This window comes from Orbicella faveolata, unplaced genomic scaffold (assembly GCF_042242905.1).
Source record: "Orbicella faveolata isolate gen_17 unplaced genomic scaffold, um_ofav_v1 contig_46, whole genome shotgun sequence".
Taxonomy (NCBI): Eukaryota; Metazoa; Cnidaria; class Anthozoa; order Scleractinia; family Merulinidae; genus Orbicella; species Orbicella faveolata.
Window position 1 is genome coordinate 14,008,428 of NW_028301576.1, and position 16,573 is coordinate 14,025,000.

At 39.2% G+C, this 16,573-nt stretch overlaps 1 protein-coding gene across 1 annotated transcript; it reads left to right on the forward strand.

Moving 5' to 3' along the window:
* The first annotated feature begins 4,160 nt into the window (after nt 1–4,160).
* On the forward strand, nt 4,161–4,955 carry LOC149098522 (uncharacterized). The gene has a single exon (XM_089277840.1). The coding sequence runs from the start codon at nt 4,186–4,188 to the stop codon at nt 4,912–4,914; it is 729 nt and encodes a 242-aa protein (XP_089133966.1). The 5' UTR covers nt 4,161–4,185; the 3' UTR covers nt 4,915–4,955.
* The last annotated feature ends 11,618 nt before the right edge of the window (nt 4,956–16,573 follow it).

Here is a 16,573-nt window from a genome sequence, read left to right on the forward strand (position 1 = left end):
ACCACAAGCATTAAAATAAACGTAGCTCGTCAAAAATATTATTGTTAAAATATTTTATAGACCTGAAATAGACATTCTATTTCAAGGGTAACACGATTCTGCCTTTTCATCTAATTTTCATTCAAACAAAAAACAAAAATATTACTAATTCTACTTAGTTAGGCTTCTTGAGGCTAAATAATTATATTGAGTAGGCCTCTCCAAACGTTGTTGAGAGTACTTGAAACAACAACAACAACAAAAAACAGAAACAGGTGCCTTTAAAGTGAAGCCAAGATTATTGAAGCATGCGCAGGCGGTCATGTATCCCACAGTCCCCCACAAGGAAGGCATTTGTCTGTGTAAATAATATAAACATGTTAGGTTAATGAGACAAGGCTCGAGGTCCGGACGGTAGAGGGTTATCAACCAGTCAAAATTGAACCACCCCTCTTCCACTCACTTGACCTCATTTTCAGTCAACGCCTCTCTGAACGAAAATTGTTTTACTTCTGAGACCAACTCTCTTCCATATGTTTTTCAACAACTATTGTATGTAATGTAAGTGTTTACTTAATTGGCCACTCCCCATTGGGGCTTTTCAGGACCAATGTAAACAAACAATGATAAATAAATTACTAGGTTAAGAATCCCAACTGGCGGGAGGCAGACCAGTTGGCTATTTACAAGCACAGCCGAGAATTTGAACTCGGGGTTACCGAGAACAACATCAGCTAGCGGTCAGAACTGGATTTGAACCCGGGACCTACGGATTTTAAATCCGACGCCCGACTCGGCAACGCTGCCTCCAGCGAATGAAACCGCTCTTTCAAATTCCAGATCAACAGAATTTTGATTTTAAAAAAATTGAACTAGTTGAACTAGCCATCTAAGGAAAATTTCAGTTATCGCAGAGAAGCGGTTGTAAATGAAATGCTCAAAAATCTGACTGACTGATGCGATAAATGGAATACCACGAATCTTAAGTGCTGTTCAGTTAAGAACGTCAGTTCATCAATCGATTATTTCACGCTTTGTGCGTTATCTACTAGATGCAGATTTCGTCAGATGACGTAAGAAAGACAATTGAAGCTTTGGACAAACCATCCTAGACAATACATTCACGTAGGGGCCAAACCACCCCCCCCCCCCCCCCTAATGTTTCATGAAGGCTACATTTGCTTGGTTTATATATTTCTGAACCAAGTTTGGCAGATGAGCTTTATTTGTTCTCCAGTTTATTTTAGTTTGGAAGTTGTGACAAAATCTCAGATTATGACGTCATAATTGATGACGTCACCAATACTTGCTATATTTTTTTTGTAAAATCTGATGTAAAGATTGTCATTGGAAAGGCCTTAACTTGAGGAGTAAAATGCCGAAAACCGTTTTTTTGCTATGATGATTATTTTTTGAGATACGATAAATAAATTTTTTTTTTGCTGTCCCCCCCGGAATTTGCTTAACCATACTGTCCTTCTTATGTCAGTCTCTCTGGTTTATTTTTTTCAGTTTTATTCTAGGAAGGCTAATAATCTAGAAAACTGGAAGGCTTGACGTTGTCAAAAATCGTATGGTTTTAGAAATTTGATTTTCGGCTTTGTTAAGATGGTATTAACAGTAAAAAACGGGTGACGTCACAGGTTATGACGTAACAAAACTAATTTTAACGCAAGAACACTAGAGGGATAATTTTTATTCCGATTTTCTTCTTTATTTTTGGTTTAGTCATCTGGCACATCACATGTGCAACATAGCTGCATTTGCTGGAACAAAATTACGGCTTTAATTTGGGGATTTTTCTCAAGGGGGGACCTCAAATTTTGCAGAGTTAGTTTTCATATTTAAAAATGCCATATTTCATTTAATTTTTGTGATATGGACAAAATGTTTTCAGGTTTCAACTCCCCTTGATGTGCTCTTTCGAACACATTATAAAAAGTATGCATATTAAGAACTTCAAAAGTGGCAAAAAACATGACGTCATCACTGTGACGTCACAATTCTGACATTTACTGACATTTTTCACGTGAATATAATTGGCAATATGTCTCCTGCCCATCTGCCAAGTTTGGTGTAGAAAGAGTCAATACTTTTTAAGGAATGCGAAATAATGTGAAATACCCAAGAACTGACGAAACATTTGGGGGGTGGTTTGGCCCCTACGTGTTAGTTTGAGCTGATCTTTTATAACGAGTCAAAATGTTCATAGGAGATGTATTCATCTGCATGTTCATGTGATAGTAACCGGAGTAAGGCCGAAACAACTATTACTTTTAATGTTTTTGACTACTTTTTGACCTATAACAGCAACCGTTTTGACAGTAGTAGTCGTTTTCCTTTCTTGGCGTCGTCGTTTTTAAATCATCTTCTACGCACGCGCAGTTGAAAGAACGTCCCACAAAGATGTGCACCACTTGACAGAACGAGATAAATAGCCAACACCATTTTTCTCACTGTAATCTGAGGTCTGGACGGTTGAGGGTTGTCAACCCAAATTCTTGAACCACACCTCTTCCACTTACTTGACCTCACCTGTTTTCCTTCTTTTCCGTAGAGTATTTGTTAACAAGCGTCCAAGTCTCTGAGGTAGTCTCGCACTTGTTTCTGGAGTTAACTGGAGTAATTTCTGCCCCCTAATTAACTATGTAATCCGTTACTCAAAGTTTCTTTTAATCAAAGCGTAAGAAAGACACCATGTGAAAGAGACCATATGAAATTTCGCTTTTGACTACTACCATTGAATAAGGGTTTATTATTCCGCTATTTAGCCATATTTTAGTATTTCGGCCTCTAGTTTTTGAAGGCATACCGATTCCATAAGGCGCGTGCGAATGATAAAGACAACATAATTATTATTTTGTGCATTCTCCTGTCCAAGTATCGTAAAAAGGGGTAATAGTGGAATGATAATGATACACTTTACATGTATAACCGAGCTATCAGGCAAGTGGTTTAATCTAAACAGTTTTTATTATTATTATTATTATTATTATTATTATTATTATTATTATTATTATTACATATTAGACATACAAGACATATTAGAGTCGAGTGGCTCGCTTCAAGTTTGCGCTGGACACAAATCTGGGAGTGAGGCAGCAGTGCACGAAATGAACAGTTTATTCCAGCACAATGAAACCGATGCTGTACTGCTAGTGGATGCGTCAAACGCCTTCAATACACTAAACCGTGCCGCCGCCCTTCATAACATCAGGGTTCTTTGTCCAGCGTTAGCTATATTTGCAATCAATACCTACCGAGCACCAGCACGACTATTTGTAACGGGGGGTAGAGAGCTAATTTCCGCCGAGGGTACTACGCAAGGCGATCCCTTAGCAATGTGCATGTATGCTCTTAGTCTACAGCCGCTCATCTCTCGTCTACAGGCAGTGAGTGAAGCCAAACAATGCTGGTTTGCAGATGATGCGACAGGGTGTGGATCACTACAGAACATCAGGATGTGGTGGGATGAGCTGACGATGGCCGGACCGGACTTAGGATATTACCCTAATGCTGGGAAATGCTGGCTTGTTACGAAGCCTATTAAGGAGCAGACCGCTAGGAGTATCTTTGAAGAAACAGCAATCAACGTCACCACAGAAGGACGGAAGCATCTGGGTGCGGCGCTGGGCTCCAGGTCTCATCTTGAGCACTACGTTAAAGGTAAAGTCGAAGAATGGGTGCGGCAGGCGACAAAATTGGCTGAGTTTGCTTTGTCGCAGCTCCAGACTTGCTACGCAGCATTCACTTTTGGATTAAAACACCGCTGGACGTACTTTATGAGAACTCTGCCTGATATAGAAGATCTACTCGCTCCTTTGGAGCGCGCAATAGCTGATGCCCTACTACCGTCCATTACAGGTCACAATTGTACAGAAACTGAACGTGAGCTATTGGCGCTGCCAGCGAGAATGGGAGGTATGGGCCTAATAAATCCGAGCCAAACAGCAGCTTTAAAGTATGCAGCATCAGCCAACATCTCTGGTCCACTAGCCCATCAAATAAAATTACAGTCGCATAAGCCACCAGACGAAAGTGAAGTACACGCTGTGCAACGGGAGATGAGCCAAGTGAAGTATCGGTATCTGAAGGAAAAACTTGATGAGGTGAAGGACTCGATTTCTGGAAAAACTTTGAGAGCTGTCGACCTTGCCACTCAGAAAGGTGCTTCTAGTTGGCTTACTGTTTTTGCCAATTAGAGATATGAATTTTGATTTAAACAAGAGTGAGTTCCGAGACGCTGTGAAACTCAGGTACGACTGGGAAGTTCCTGATACTCCCTCTGTTTGTGTTTGCGGGGACATATTCAATGTGGATCACGCTATGATATGCAAAAGAGGCGGATTTATCATCCAACGCCATAATAAACTAAGGGATTTGGAGGCGGACCTGCTTAGCATGGTATGCAATGGTGTCGAAACCGAACCAGTTTTGCAAGACATCACAGGAGAAGAGTTGAATAGGGGAGCCAACGCCGCCCCTGATGCGCGGCTGGATATAGTTGCTAGGGGATTCTGGGAGAGGCAGAGGTCGGCTTTTTTTGATGTCAGAGTATGCCATCCGAATGCAGACTCCTATGGAGATTTGGATCCAGACCAGATATTCAGGCAGCACGAAACAGAGAAGAAGCGCCAGTATGCCAGCCGTGTGTTAGAAGTAGAGCAAGCTACATTCACGCCATTAGTTTTTAGCAAGACGGGTGGAATGGCAGTGGAATGTAATCGATACCATAGTAGACTTGCTGAGTTAGTTGCTACAGAGAAGGGCGAAAGTTATGCGACTACCATGTCATGGATCAGGGCAAGAGTATCTTTTGCAATGCTGAGATCAGCATTACTTTGTTTAAGAGGCTCGCGAGCTCCTAGGAGAGTCCACTTAGAACTATCGGACATTTATTTAGATATCGAAAAAGGCCATGCATATATTGGCTAAAGCAATTGAGAATGCTATTTCTGGGGACCTCTAGCCGAAGCCACGAACACTGAGCCAAGAAGTGGACCTGCATATAGCTACAGTGTATTTTTAAAGTAGAGTTTTTGCCATTTAGATGTGTAGAGTATTTTTTACTATTCTTTTTTAAATTTTTTCGACAAATGATAATAGACAAATTTATAAGGGTTGTAAAGTTTTTATTTTTAATTTTAATTTATTATTATTATTATTATTATTAAAAAAAAAACATTTTTCTTGCTAAGCTTAACGAATCATGCGTAGTTGATAACACCTTCCCACAAAGATGGCAGACTCCAATCCAAACAATATAAATAGTCGCACTTATATTCACTACAAACTGAGGTCCGGACGGTCGAGGGTTATCAGTTTAGAATTCTCTCTCCGGCGCGAATTCTTGGTTGTTGTAACCCCTCTTCCACCCACTTGACCTCTCTTTTTATCTGATCAAGAAAAAATTTCCTTGCATTTTTAACATCCAATTAGCAGCCAAGAGCAAGATATATTAATTCTCCTGAAATAAAACTGCCAATAGATTTTTGTTCAAACTTTGTCCACTGAACATTTATCATATGAGAACTTTAATTATAAAATAAAAAAGGGGGGTGTCCATACTCGTTAAGGAGCAGTGAGGGATTAAAAATGTCCAATTTTAGCATTATTTAATGCTTTTTACAAGAACGCAGTCCAAGTTATTGTAAACTCTTTGTGAGCCCAGACTCATGAAAACGCGCCTCAAACTACAATCAATACTCAGTGTCTAGTCGTATTTCGTTTTACATTTAACCCATCCCGTTTCTCTTTGAATAGTCCTTTCTTTTCACAAATAAACTTCTATGTAAAAAAAAAAGTATCACTGTTACTTTTTTTCGCCTTTGTATACCTCTTTCAAATATATTATTTCTTGAGTACCGTTACATGAGACAGGAAAACACTTTTTTATAAATATTATTATTATCATTACTATTTCAATAATTCTTACACACATAAGAATTCTATTTAGGGGTATAAAAATTTCAATGATCGAATAGTGTTGAGCTCAAAATCATGTGAATAAGAGGAGACATTGAATCGATCGCGGGTTTAGTCAATGTTGCATGACTTTATTAGTGCCACTTCCGATGTCCGGTACTCAGTGTCTACTCATATTTCGTTTTACATTTCACCTGTCCCGTTTCTCTTTGAATAGTCCTTTCCATTCACAGATAGAAGAAACACGTAAGAAGCACGTAAAAGAAACACGTATCACTGTTACTTTTTTTCGCCTTTGTATAATTTGAGGTCGGCTTTTCATGAAACTGTACTACGCACGCGTTATGCAATACCTGTATTCGTTTTCTTTTACCACATGGATAAAACACAGAATTTTCCAAGCTGTAAAGAAGGTCTGCAGTAGATCTTCTTCATAGCATTCTTTTTTCAAAACTGATATTTTCAAAACTGGAACTTTTCCTGCAAAAACCATCAGCTCTCTTTTGATTGTTTTCATAAACAATAAAAAAGGGGAAAGCGTTACTGTTTGGACATGAGCTGAGCCATGAAAGCATCCTTATATTTTGTTTTCTAGTGTTGACCTTGAGCCTTCAGGGAATCTCTCGCAGGAAATTACACTTTCTGTGATTCAGCCCTCTAAAACCTCTATTATACCCAATCTATGAACTTATGTTTTCCTTTAATGTGTCTTCTTTTTCGGTGACTTTCTGTTAATTGGTTATTTGCAAGGGATATGTATTGACCGTTGAACGAGTTATTTTCCGATCTTTAATTATTAAATCAAATACTAAATACTGTTGTTCACATTAGGAAAAAAAGGATGAGGTCAAGTGAGTGGAAGAGGGGTGCTTCAAAGAATTGGATTGATAACCCTCAACCGTCCGGACCTCGGTGACTATTACACGGAAGTAAGATATTTATATTGTCCTCACAAGAGTATCGCGTCCTTGTGGGTTAAACTAACGATTGCGCATGCGTAAGTAACTTAACCAAAATGTTATACGTGAATAGAACTAGTTTGAAGTCACAACCCGTGAAGTCGTTGGCGGTTTGAACGGATAGTGTGCGTGAGATTGCCGTTCTTAATTCGCTGCTGAACTGGTACCGTCAGTTAAAACACTTGATCGGGTGCCAAGCTGTTATATGATTATGAGAAAACTAAAATGTGTTCAGGGGTAAAGAGCTATCGAATTTCATTTAGTGTTATGTTAAAAGCAAGCAATTAAATATACGAGCCAAAACGCGAGTAAAGGTCCGGTAATACGGGCAACATTTTTCAAGTTGAAACCCTCAGTTACGCGTATTACCACGTTTGTGACCAACTTGTCTCGGAGCAAAATACAGTGCCGCTAGTCTGCGGAATCCTTCTTGGTTAATCGTGCGTAAATAAAGATGGCGCCTTCTTCCATATAATTCAGCGTTTCCACGAGCTTCCACTTCGACTTCTGGCCGTCATTTTCTTGATATTCCGTGCCAGCGAGGTTCTCTCAGTATGAAGCTCAGTCGTTTCAGATACCTAGGCGAAAAGTTGTATTTTTGCGACAGTTCTTCCACGCCTTTTGCATTTTTTGCTGCTTGTTTTGAAGGGCCAAACGAGACTATGATAGTCTCGAGGTCTCTGTACAGGGCAAATTTCTGACTTTCCAAGAGTTACTGGTCTACTTCGAATTCAGCCTCGTCTTCACTGTCCGCCATGTTTGTTTCTGTTTGCCGCGTTGCCTCGCCTCGCGACAGCCAATCACAAGCGTTGAATTCAAATTTGTTGCGAGACAAGTTGTAGCTTCAGTGGTAGTACGAGCAGCAAAACTAAAATTTGTTGCAGAAAGTAGGACTCGAGTCTACTTCGGGCAGCATGTTGCCTCAACTTGCAACACTGTATTTTGCTGCGAGACAAGTTGGTCACAAACGTGGTAATACGCGCAACAATGTGTTTCAACTTGCAATGCAACAATGTTGCGAGACAAGTTGAAGAAAAATGTTGCCCGTATTATCGGACCTTAAACTGTGGCATTCTAATTTTGCGTAATTTTATTAATTGACTTTTCTCGCTCCTCTCGTTCCGTTGTATTCTACCTTTCACTTTGTTGAGTTTTTTAAGTTTGTCCTATATTTAAAATCACAACCTCCTCTGATGCGAGTTGGATTAGCGCGTGATAATTACGCTTTGCTGAGCCTTGGTCACCTTAGAGCTGGCGAATGGCGCTTATGCCACCTTAAAAACGTTTAATTAGAAAAAATTTAGGTGTAAACTGTTATCAAAGATGGCCCGCTGTTAAAACGAGCAGTATGCCCTAGAAATCCTTATTAACTTTGTGTCCTTTTAATTTCCCCTTGAATTGTCCACCGAGACAGAACGAGATAAATTACTTTGCGTGACTTATATATATCAACTGACCCTTTCGTGAAGAGGGAATCCCTCGACGTGTTTCACCTTTGTTATGTCTTTTTCCTGCTTTCCAATATGCATCGAGCATATGCATCGAGCCGTGAAACCATTCTTGGTTTATTACTCTTTCCATGCATGTATACCTGCAGGGAATCATTCGCAGTATTCTCACTGCATTTCTAATAAGCGTATCGCGATAACGCGCTACATACCGCTAATCCCAAGGGTCTAGGTTAGTGGCGTCTAGAATGATCCTTTGCGGCCTTTCGAACATAAAATCTGACTGCGCAGTGCGAAATTTCGCAGTTTGAAGAGATTGCCGTGGGAAGACGTTTTGCGCCCCTCCCTCCTCCCCTGGTGGCGGTGACCACCTCTCACCCGGAGTTTACCCGGCCTTGCCACATATCTTTTGCTTAGGCGGTCGCGGGTTCCTCCCATAACTTAGTCTAACGTGATCGCAACAATAGATATGCAGTGAAGATAACTTACTACTACACTTTGTTTAATTCAACGCTCTAAAACCTTTCTTTACCCAATCAATAATCTGTTTTCTTCTTCTTCTTTAATGTATCTTGCTTTCAGGGGACCTTCCATTCATTAGTTATTTATAATCACAGGGGATATTTATTGAAGGTTTAATAATCTTTTTGATCGAATAAAAAAACTAAATATTGTTGTTTACGAGAACAAAAGTGGCTTGAGGTCAAGTGAGTGGAAGAGGGGTGGTTCAAAGAATTGGATTGATAACCCTCAACCGTCCGGACCTTGGTCAATAGTATGTGGAAGAAAGATATTTATATTGTCCTGGCAAGAGTATCGTGTCCTTGTGGGACATACTGTCGATTGCGCGTGCGTCAAAGACTTACGCAAAATGTTATAGAACTAGACTGAAGTCACAAGTAGACAACTCGTTGGCGGTTTAAACGGATAGACCGTGTGCGAGAGACTGCCGTTCACAATTCGCTGCTGACCACGTACCATCTTAAAGCGCATGATCGGATTGCAAGCTATTCCCGCCATTAGATATTATCATAAAATTAAATGCGTTCAGGGGTAAAGAGCTTTTGAATTTTGTTTAGTGTAATGTTAAAAGTAACAAATAGTCAAATATACAAACCAAAACATGAGTACATTGTGCATTCCAACATAACGTAATTATTTTCGTTTTGTTTCGACCGTTCAGTTATGTTGAGGGTTTTAAATTTAATTGTTCTATCCTATATCGATATATCCACTGAGGCGTTCAGTTCAAAGAGTTAAATGAACGCGTCATAATACAAACTTCACTGATGCCCTGGTGACCTTGGTGCTAGGAAGAGGTGTTTGTGCCACCTGTGAAAACTTTAAAGGAGGAAATTTAAATTTTCCATTCAAGTGTATACCGTCATCAAAGATAGCCCAGTGTTAAAAAGAATGTGAATTTACGAGCGACATACGCTTGAAATCTGTCTCCAACGTTTCCTTTTTAAAAAGCTCATTTGCGCACCGACAGAGAAGGAACCAAATTACATTGCGTGACCCTATTGACTTCAGTTGCGAAGGGGGAAACCCCAAAGTGTTTCACTTTTGTTGTGACGTCGTTCTACTTCACATTTTGTTCAGAGCTTTAATTTTCTTCGAAATTAAAATCGCAACCTGAACTCAGTCTTTCAGTAGCTGAGAGTTTGATCAGAGCGTATGATTAATGTGTGATCAAAAATTTTGCCTTTTTTTTACTAGTTTGTCACTCGGCGTGACTTCATTGATTTTTTATTGTGAAAGGGAAAGGCCCCCTATGTGTTCCCTTTTCATGACTCATCCTCAGTGTAATTTTTGTTGTTGCTGTTTTATGTTTGTTTTCTTGTTTGTTTGTTTGTTTTTTATTATTATTATTATTGTTTTGCTCTATTCTTTGTTGCTGCTGGGTTTTTGTTGTTGTTGTTGTTGTTGTTGTTGTTTGGGGGGGATGGGAGCGTTACGTAAAACTAACCAATTGGGGAGATTTCATTTGATACGACGTAACCAATATACATATGCATTTTTAAAACATTCTAATTGCTGGCAAACTTCCTTTCTCTCAGCAAATATTAATCAAAATGTCCTATCTGTCAGCAATAGATTTAGCCACCAGCTTCCAAAACGTCTACATTTTAAATTCAAATTAACGTTGACAGGATGATATTGCATTCAGCCTAAAAAAGGTTGTGGTAAAAGTTTCATTAGATAGGAAACCCTGCCTCACTGGCACTGCATATTGCAAGACTGGTATAAGAAAAGACTTAGCGACGTTCGACTTTCGAGCAGTTTCAGGTCATGTCCTTGGCAATCACAGATTTCATCAGCCTAAGCAAACCCGACCGCCAAGTTGCTCCTCACCTGGCATTGGCAGAAATGAATACCGCAAGTTTCATCTACAGAAGCATCAACTGAGTGCTTTTCAACGAAGCACCTCCACGTCTTTGTGCAAGAAAACATTCAGTTTGCACCACAGTCCTGCGCACACTCTCAGGTTGACCCTTCGCCAACTGCTCTTTCAATTTTCATTTCAAGTGAAAATGAAAACTTTGACGGAACGGTGAATTTGTTTTGCAAGCAGACTCTCCATTAAGATTGCCGTATTTGAATTGACGTGTTAAAAGACCATTGTGCTAGATTGCGACAAGGATTTTATGGAAGGTTAACCAGATCTTCCAGGTCGATCTGCCATGTTTGAAAATTCTGTAAATAGTTTCGCACATGCTGCGTGCCGTTTGCACGTTCTCCACGCATGAATAGCGAGGTCGATCAAATCGACTTTTAATGGCTTCCTTTTCGTCTGTTTTTGAGATCACTTTTTGTACATACACTAAAACCAATATTTTTTTTTTCTTTTTTTTTTTCAATCTCGGTGAATAAAGGCAGAGTACTGATTTACTGCGATTTCAAAGAATAACTGTTAAATATTCTTACAAGCAGACGAACGATAATCCTGAGCTGGTCCTCTTCTCCCGCAAGCCTCCAGCCTTTTGTTAAAAATAATCCAGATAACTGTTCGGCCAAGGTCTACTTTTTCTGGCTTAAAGCATAAAATATTTGAATTAAAAAGAAGCAAAAAGGTGTTAACGCGGAGTACAAAAATTGAGGTTAAGTGAGTGGAAGAGGGGTTGATTCAAAGAATGGGATAACCCTCAACCGTCCGGACCTCGGTCAACGCAAGAGGGGAAATTAGGTATTTATATTGTTATGGTTATGGTGTCGCTTCTTTGTGGTATACCTGTCGCATGTGCTGTTCTCTGCGCGTGCGCAGATTGCCTTCTACTAAATCACTCACAATTGACTATTTTCATGACGCTTTTATTTCATATTATTTCTTGTCAGGTTCATTTTCTGCCTCGTATTTCTATATCAATGCACTAAAATACTAGAAACTCTTTGAAAGGCGCTTATCAAAGAACACTTTGATAGGCTTTGCCATGTAACAAATGTAAACTCTTGTTGAAGCGTGGCGACGCACGATTTGAATTTTGAGAGGCTCTCACAGACGCTTAAGCAGTTTTTCTCTTTTTGGAAGTTGTTGTTTTCTAACGAGATAAGTGCGGAAAATATCAAATTCGTGTCTTATTCAAACGTACCACACGGAAATTCGCGTTAATAAAATGTATGTAAACACAACTTTTCGACAATACGCATTAATTTTATAACGCGTAAATTTTGTTCGCGTTGTTAGCATGCTTCGTTATATTCCTGTAATAAGGTAATTTGCAGTGCATTGCAAATTAAACTTAAACCGAAACTTTGCCTCCTCTAAGCCAATCGCCAATCACAATGAATTAATTTTCTTCACCATGGAAACAGCTCTTGATCCTTTTACGGATGCTTTCGCCTTTCGGTGCATGTCCAAACTTTGGCATACACATAAAGTAACAAAAACCAAATGTAGTGCAAGTATGGCGCACTCCACCATTTAGAAAAACAGAATCAATGATGCACAAATCTAGTGGAAGATATCAACAGATTTACACCGAAATTATCGAATTTCATCAGTTTCATGTTATCTTTGAAGCAAACCACCTAGAAGTTACGCTATTTTGCAAAGAATGGTAGATAACGGAAACATTAATAGTGAAAGGAAACTGACTCATGCGCAGGTGATCATGCATCAAACAAAGAGGACAATTTCCTGTGTGAGACATAAATATTTTAATTTGTACAACGTTGAATCGAGTTCCGGACAGTTGGGGTTATCGATTAGAGCAATTTGAACCATCCCTCTTCCACTTACCTGACCTCACTTTTTATCAGCGTTACCTCCAAAATTAATTTATTTAATTCCATATTGCTTTCCAACAGTTATCAGCCTAATGGAATTATTTATCTTTAAAATAATCTGCCAAAATTCAGTAACACATTTGACGATGAATCAGTATCAACGCTAAAAGATGGCGTTTTGATGTCATCTTTATTACATTATTATTCCTAACTTGATAGTGATGTCAAGATGACATGGAAATATCGTTTTTTGGCGTCGATATTCATTGTAAAATTTAAAATAATTAACGGGAATTTGTTGACATGTTCCGCCTGAACAAATTTGAAATGCATACTTCATGCAACACTGGAAAAATTATTTTCCATAAGAAATGTAACATTGTATTTTGAAGAATCTGCCGGATCGACTGTAAGGTAACTCGATTTACCCTGGGACTCTTTCATGCTTTGTGCGTTATTTGTATTCGAATAAATTATCTTAAATGTTCCTCAGGCTCTTAACTAATCGTTAACCATCAGATCAGAATGGAGGTTTCATGAGAACGGCTTCAAATACCGGACTACGAAAGTTTGACATGTAAAATATTTTGCTTGCCATTCTAAGAAGAGCTCGTTGAACTATTAGAAACTGTTGGAAACAATCGACTGGAAAGGAAACTAATACAAACTAATCCATCCAGACTTGCTATGCGAAACTCCAGAGCTTCACATACAAAATCTAGGGATTTCAATATTTAAGAGCGTTCTAGTCCTCGCTCCTGGAGTAAACCTGCTTGGCTTGGCGGTTTTTACGCAATTTTAGCGCCCTAAGAAAGCGGCGAAGCCGCGATAACGAGCGTCAAAAAGCGACGAAGCCGTGAGGAGCCTGGGAGAGAAACAACTGAGAAACGCGGCTTCGCCGCTTTGTGCGCTCGCGCTCAAATTGCTTAAACCGCCAAGCTACGCAGGCTATCCTGGAGTTCAAATAAAATCTTCACTTCCATACATACATACAAACTTTGTTGAAGCTCCCTAAGTGGGTTTTTCCGCTACAATATATTTGAGAAATACAATTTGAAAAATGAAATGAAATGTCAGAAAAGAAGGATCATCCAACTCTGTATGAACGCTCTGAAACTGTGAGGTGGCTTCCGTAGCATGCAATCCATAGATTTACTGACAAGAAAGACGTACTGATCGGTCTTGTGTGGCTCAATTGGCTTCATGTTGAAGTCCAGACGACAATATGAAACAACACACGAAGCATGCTCATGCGCAGTCGATAATATCATCCCACAAGGAAGGCAGACTCGAATCCAAACGATATAAATACTCGCGCTTCTGACTACCATAATACGAGGTCCGGACGGTTGAGGGTTATCAATTTAGCATTGTTTCAAAACAGATCTGATTTGTTTCTACCCCTCTTCCACTCACTTGACCTCAATTTTATCATAAAGAATAATTTTACGTATTTTTTAAATAAGTAGCGGCCAAAAGCAGGTCACATTTTGAACAAGTCTGCAAAGCCCTAGTTCAATGGTCGATCGAAACAGAGATAACCTCAATGATCAGAGGCCTTCACAACGACAGTTTTACACTGATGTTATAGAAAGGAAAAGAAAACGTTTTCCATATTATTATTATTATATAAGAGTTTCCATGGTTTGTCTACTCATGCGTATGGTATCAAACAACAAAGGTCGTCTTTCACCTGAGCTATATAAAATATGCAATTTTTCTCTAAACCCAGCGGCTGACGCCAGGTAACCATCGAAGTGGTTAAGACTGCAAGTATTAACTGAGACTTTTTGCCTCAGATCCCTCACCCACAGACTTCACCTCACTTACGAAAATTGATTTATTTATCACAGTTAATTTTGTAGAAAAGAAAACAAATACCACGCTCGAGGCAATGATATTGCATTTCCTAAATCTAAACAGTACAAAGACAAACTTTTGATCAAGGCCCAAACACATCGCTTTCCCCTGGATAAAACAGAAATGGCCCTGAGTGAAGAACACCGCAGCGGCCGGGTTGAACGAGTGGTTTTTTCCGCCGGTAACCGTTTTGGAAAAAATAAACAGATTATCATATTTGAGGGTCTTTCATTTTTGCGTGTCCTCAAATTATCCTATTCTAACAACACGCACCGGCTTCTATTCGACAGGTCGAGATCACCACTAACGGCTTTTTTCGCCGGTCAAAGGGGCTAGGTTTGGGAGAGACAAACAGATTATGATGCCAAGAGGTCATTCAGACTGTTCCTTGTGCTCAAATTATTCTATGCTGTGAATGAGTTTATGTGCATATGCGAATTTCGTAGTTTTTTGTCGCTTTCGGGGTGACGTAAGACAAAACAGGATAGCAATAACCAATGAAGTAAGAGAATAAATTGTACTTCTTAACAATAGGTTATTGATTTAACTACAAGCATTAAAATACACGTAGCTCGTCAAAAATATTATTGTTAAAATATTTTATAGACCTGAAATAGACATTCTATTTCAAGGGTAACACGATTCTGCCTTTTCATCTAATTTTCATTCAAACAAAAAACAAAAATATTACTAATTCTACTTAGTTAGGTTTCTTGAGGCTAAATAATTATATTGAGTAGGCCTCTCCAAACGTTGTTGAGAGTACTTGAAACAACAACAACAAAAAAACAGAAACAGGTGCCTTTAAAGCGAAGCCAAGATTATTGAAGCATGAGCAGGCGGTCATGTATCCCACAGTCCCCCACAAGGAAGGCATTTGTCTGTGTAAATAATATAAACATGTTAGGTTAATGAGACAAGGCTCGAGGTCCGGACGGTAGAGGGTTATCAACCAGTCAAAATTGAACCACCCCTCTTCCACTCACTTGACCTCATTTTTAGTCAACGCCTCTCTGAACGAAAATTGTTTTACTTCTGAGACCAACTCTCTTCCATATGTTTTTCAACAACTATTGTATGTAATGTAAGTGTTTACTTAATTGGCCACTCCCCATTGGGGCTTTTCAGGACCAATGTAAACAAACAATGATAAATAAATTACTAGGTTAAGAATCCCAACTGGCGGGAGGCAGACCAGTTGGCTATTTACAAGCACAGTCGAGAATTTGAACTCGGGGTTACCGAGAACAACATCAGCTAGCGGTCAGAACTGGATTTGAACCCGGGACCTACGGATTTTAAATCCGACGCCCGACTCGGCAACGCTGCCTCCAGCGAATGAAACCGCTCTTTCAAAAAAATTGAACTAGTTGAACTAGCCATCTAAGGAAAATTTCAGTTATCGCAGAGAAGCGGTTGTAAATGAAATGTTCAAAAATCTGACTGACTGATGCGATAAATGGAATACCACGAATCTTAAGTGCTGTTCAGTTAAGAACGTCAGTTCATCAATCGATTATTTCACGCTTTGTGCGTTATCTACTAGATGCAGATTTCGTCAGATGACGTAAGAAAGACAATTGAAGCTTTGGACAAACCATCCTAGACAATACATTCACGTAGGGGCCAAACCACCCCCCCCCCCCCCCCCTAATGTTTCATGAAGGCTATATTTGCTTGGTTTTTATATTTCTGAACCAAGTTTGGCAGATGAGCTTTATTTGTTCTCCAGTTTATTTTAGTTTGGAAGTTGTGACAAAATGTCAGATTATGACGTCATAATTGATGACGTCACCAAAACTTGCTATATTTTTTTTTGTAAAATCTGATGTAAAGATTGTCATTGGAAAGGCCTTAACTTGAGGAGTAAAATGCCGAAAACCGTTTTTTTGCTATGATGATTATTTTTTGAGATATGGTAAACTAAAAATTTTTTTGTTGTCCCCCCGAAATTTGCTTAACCATACTGTCCTTCTTATGTCAGTCTCTCTGGTTTATTTTTTTCAGTTTTATTCTAGGAAGGCTAATAATCTAGAAAACTGGAAGGCTTGACGTTGTCAAAAATCGTATGGTTTTAGAAATTTGATTTTCGGCTTTGTTAAGATGGTATTAACAGTAAAAAACGGGTGACGTCACAGGTTATGACGTAACAAAACTAATTTTAACGCAAGAACA

What these genes read in the sequence shown, in the direction of transcription:
- LOC149098522 (XM_089277840.1), top strand. Translation starts at nt 4,186, where the DNA reads ATGAATTTTGATTTAAACAAGAGTGAGTTCCGAGACGCTGTGAAACTC.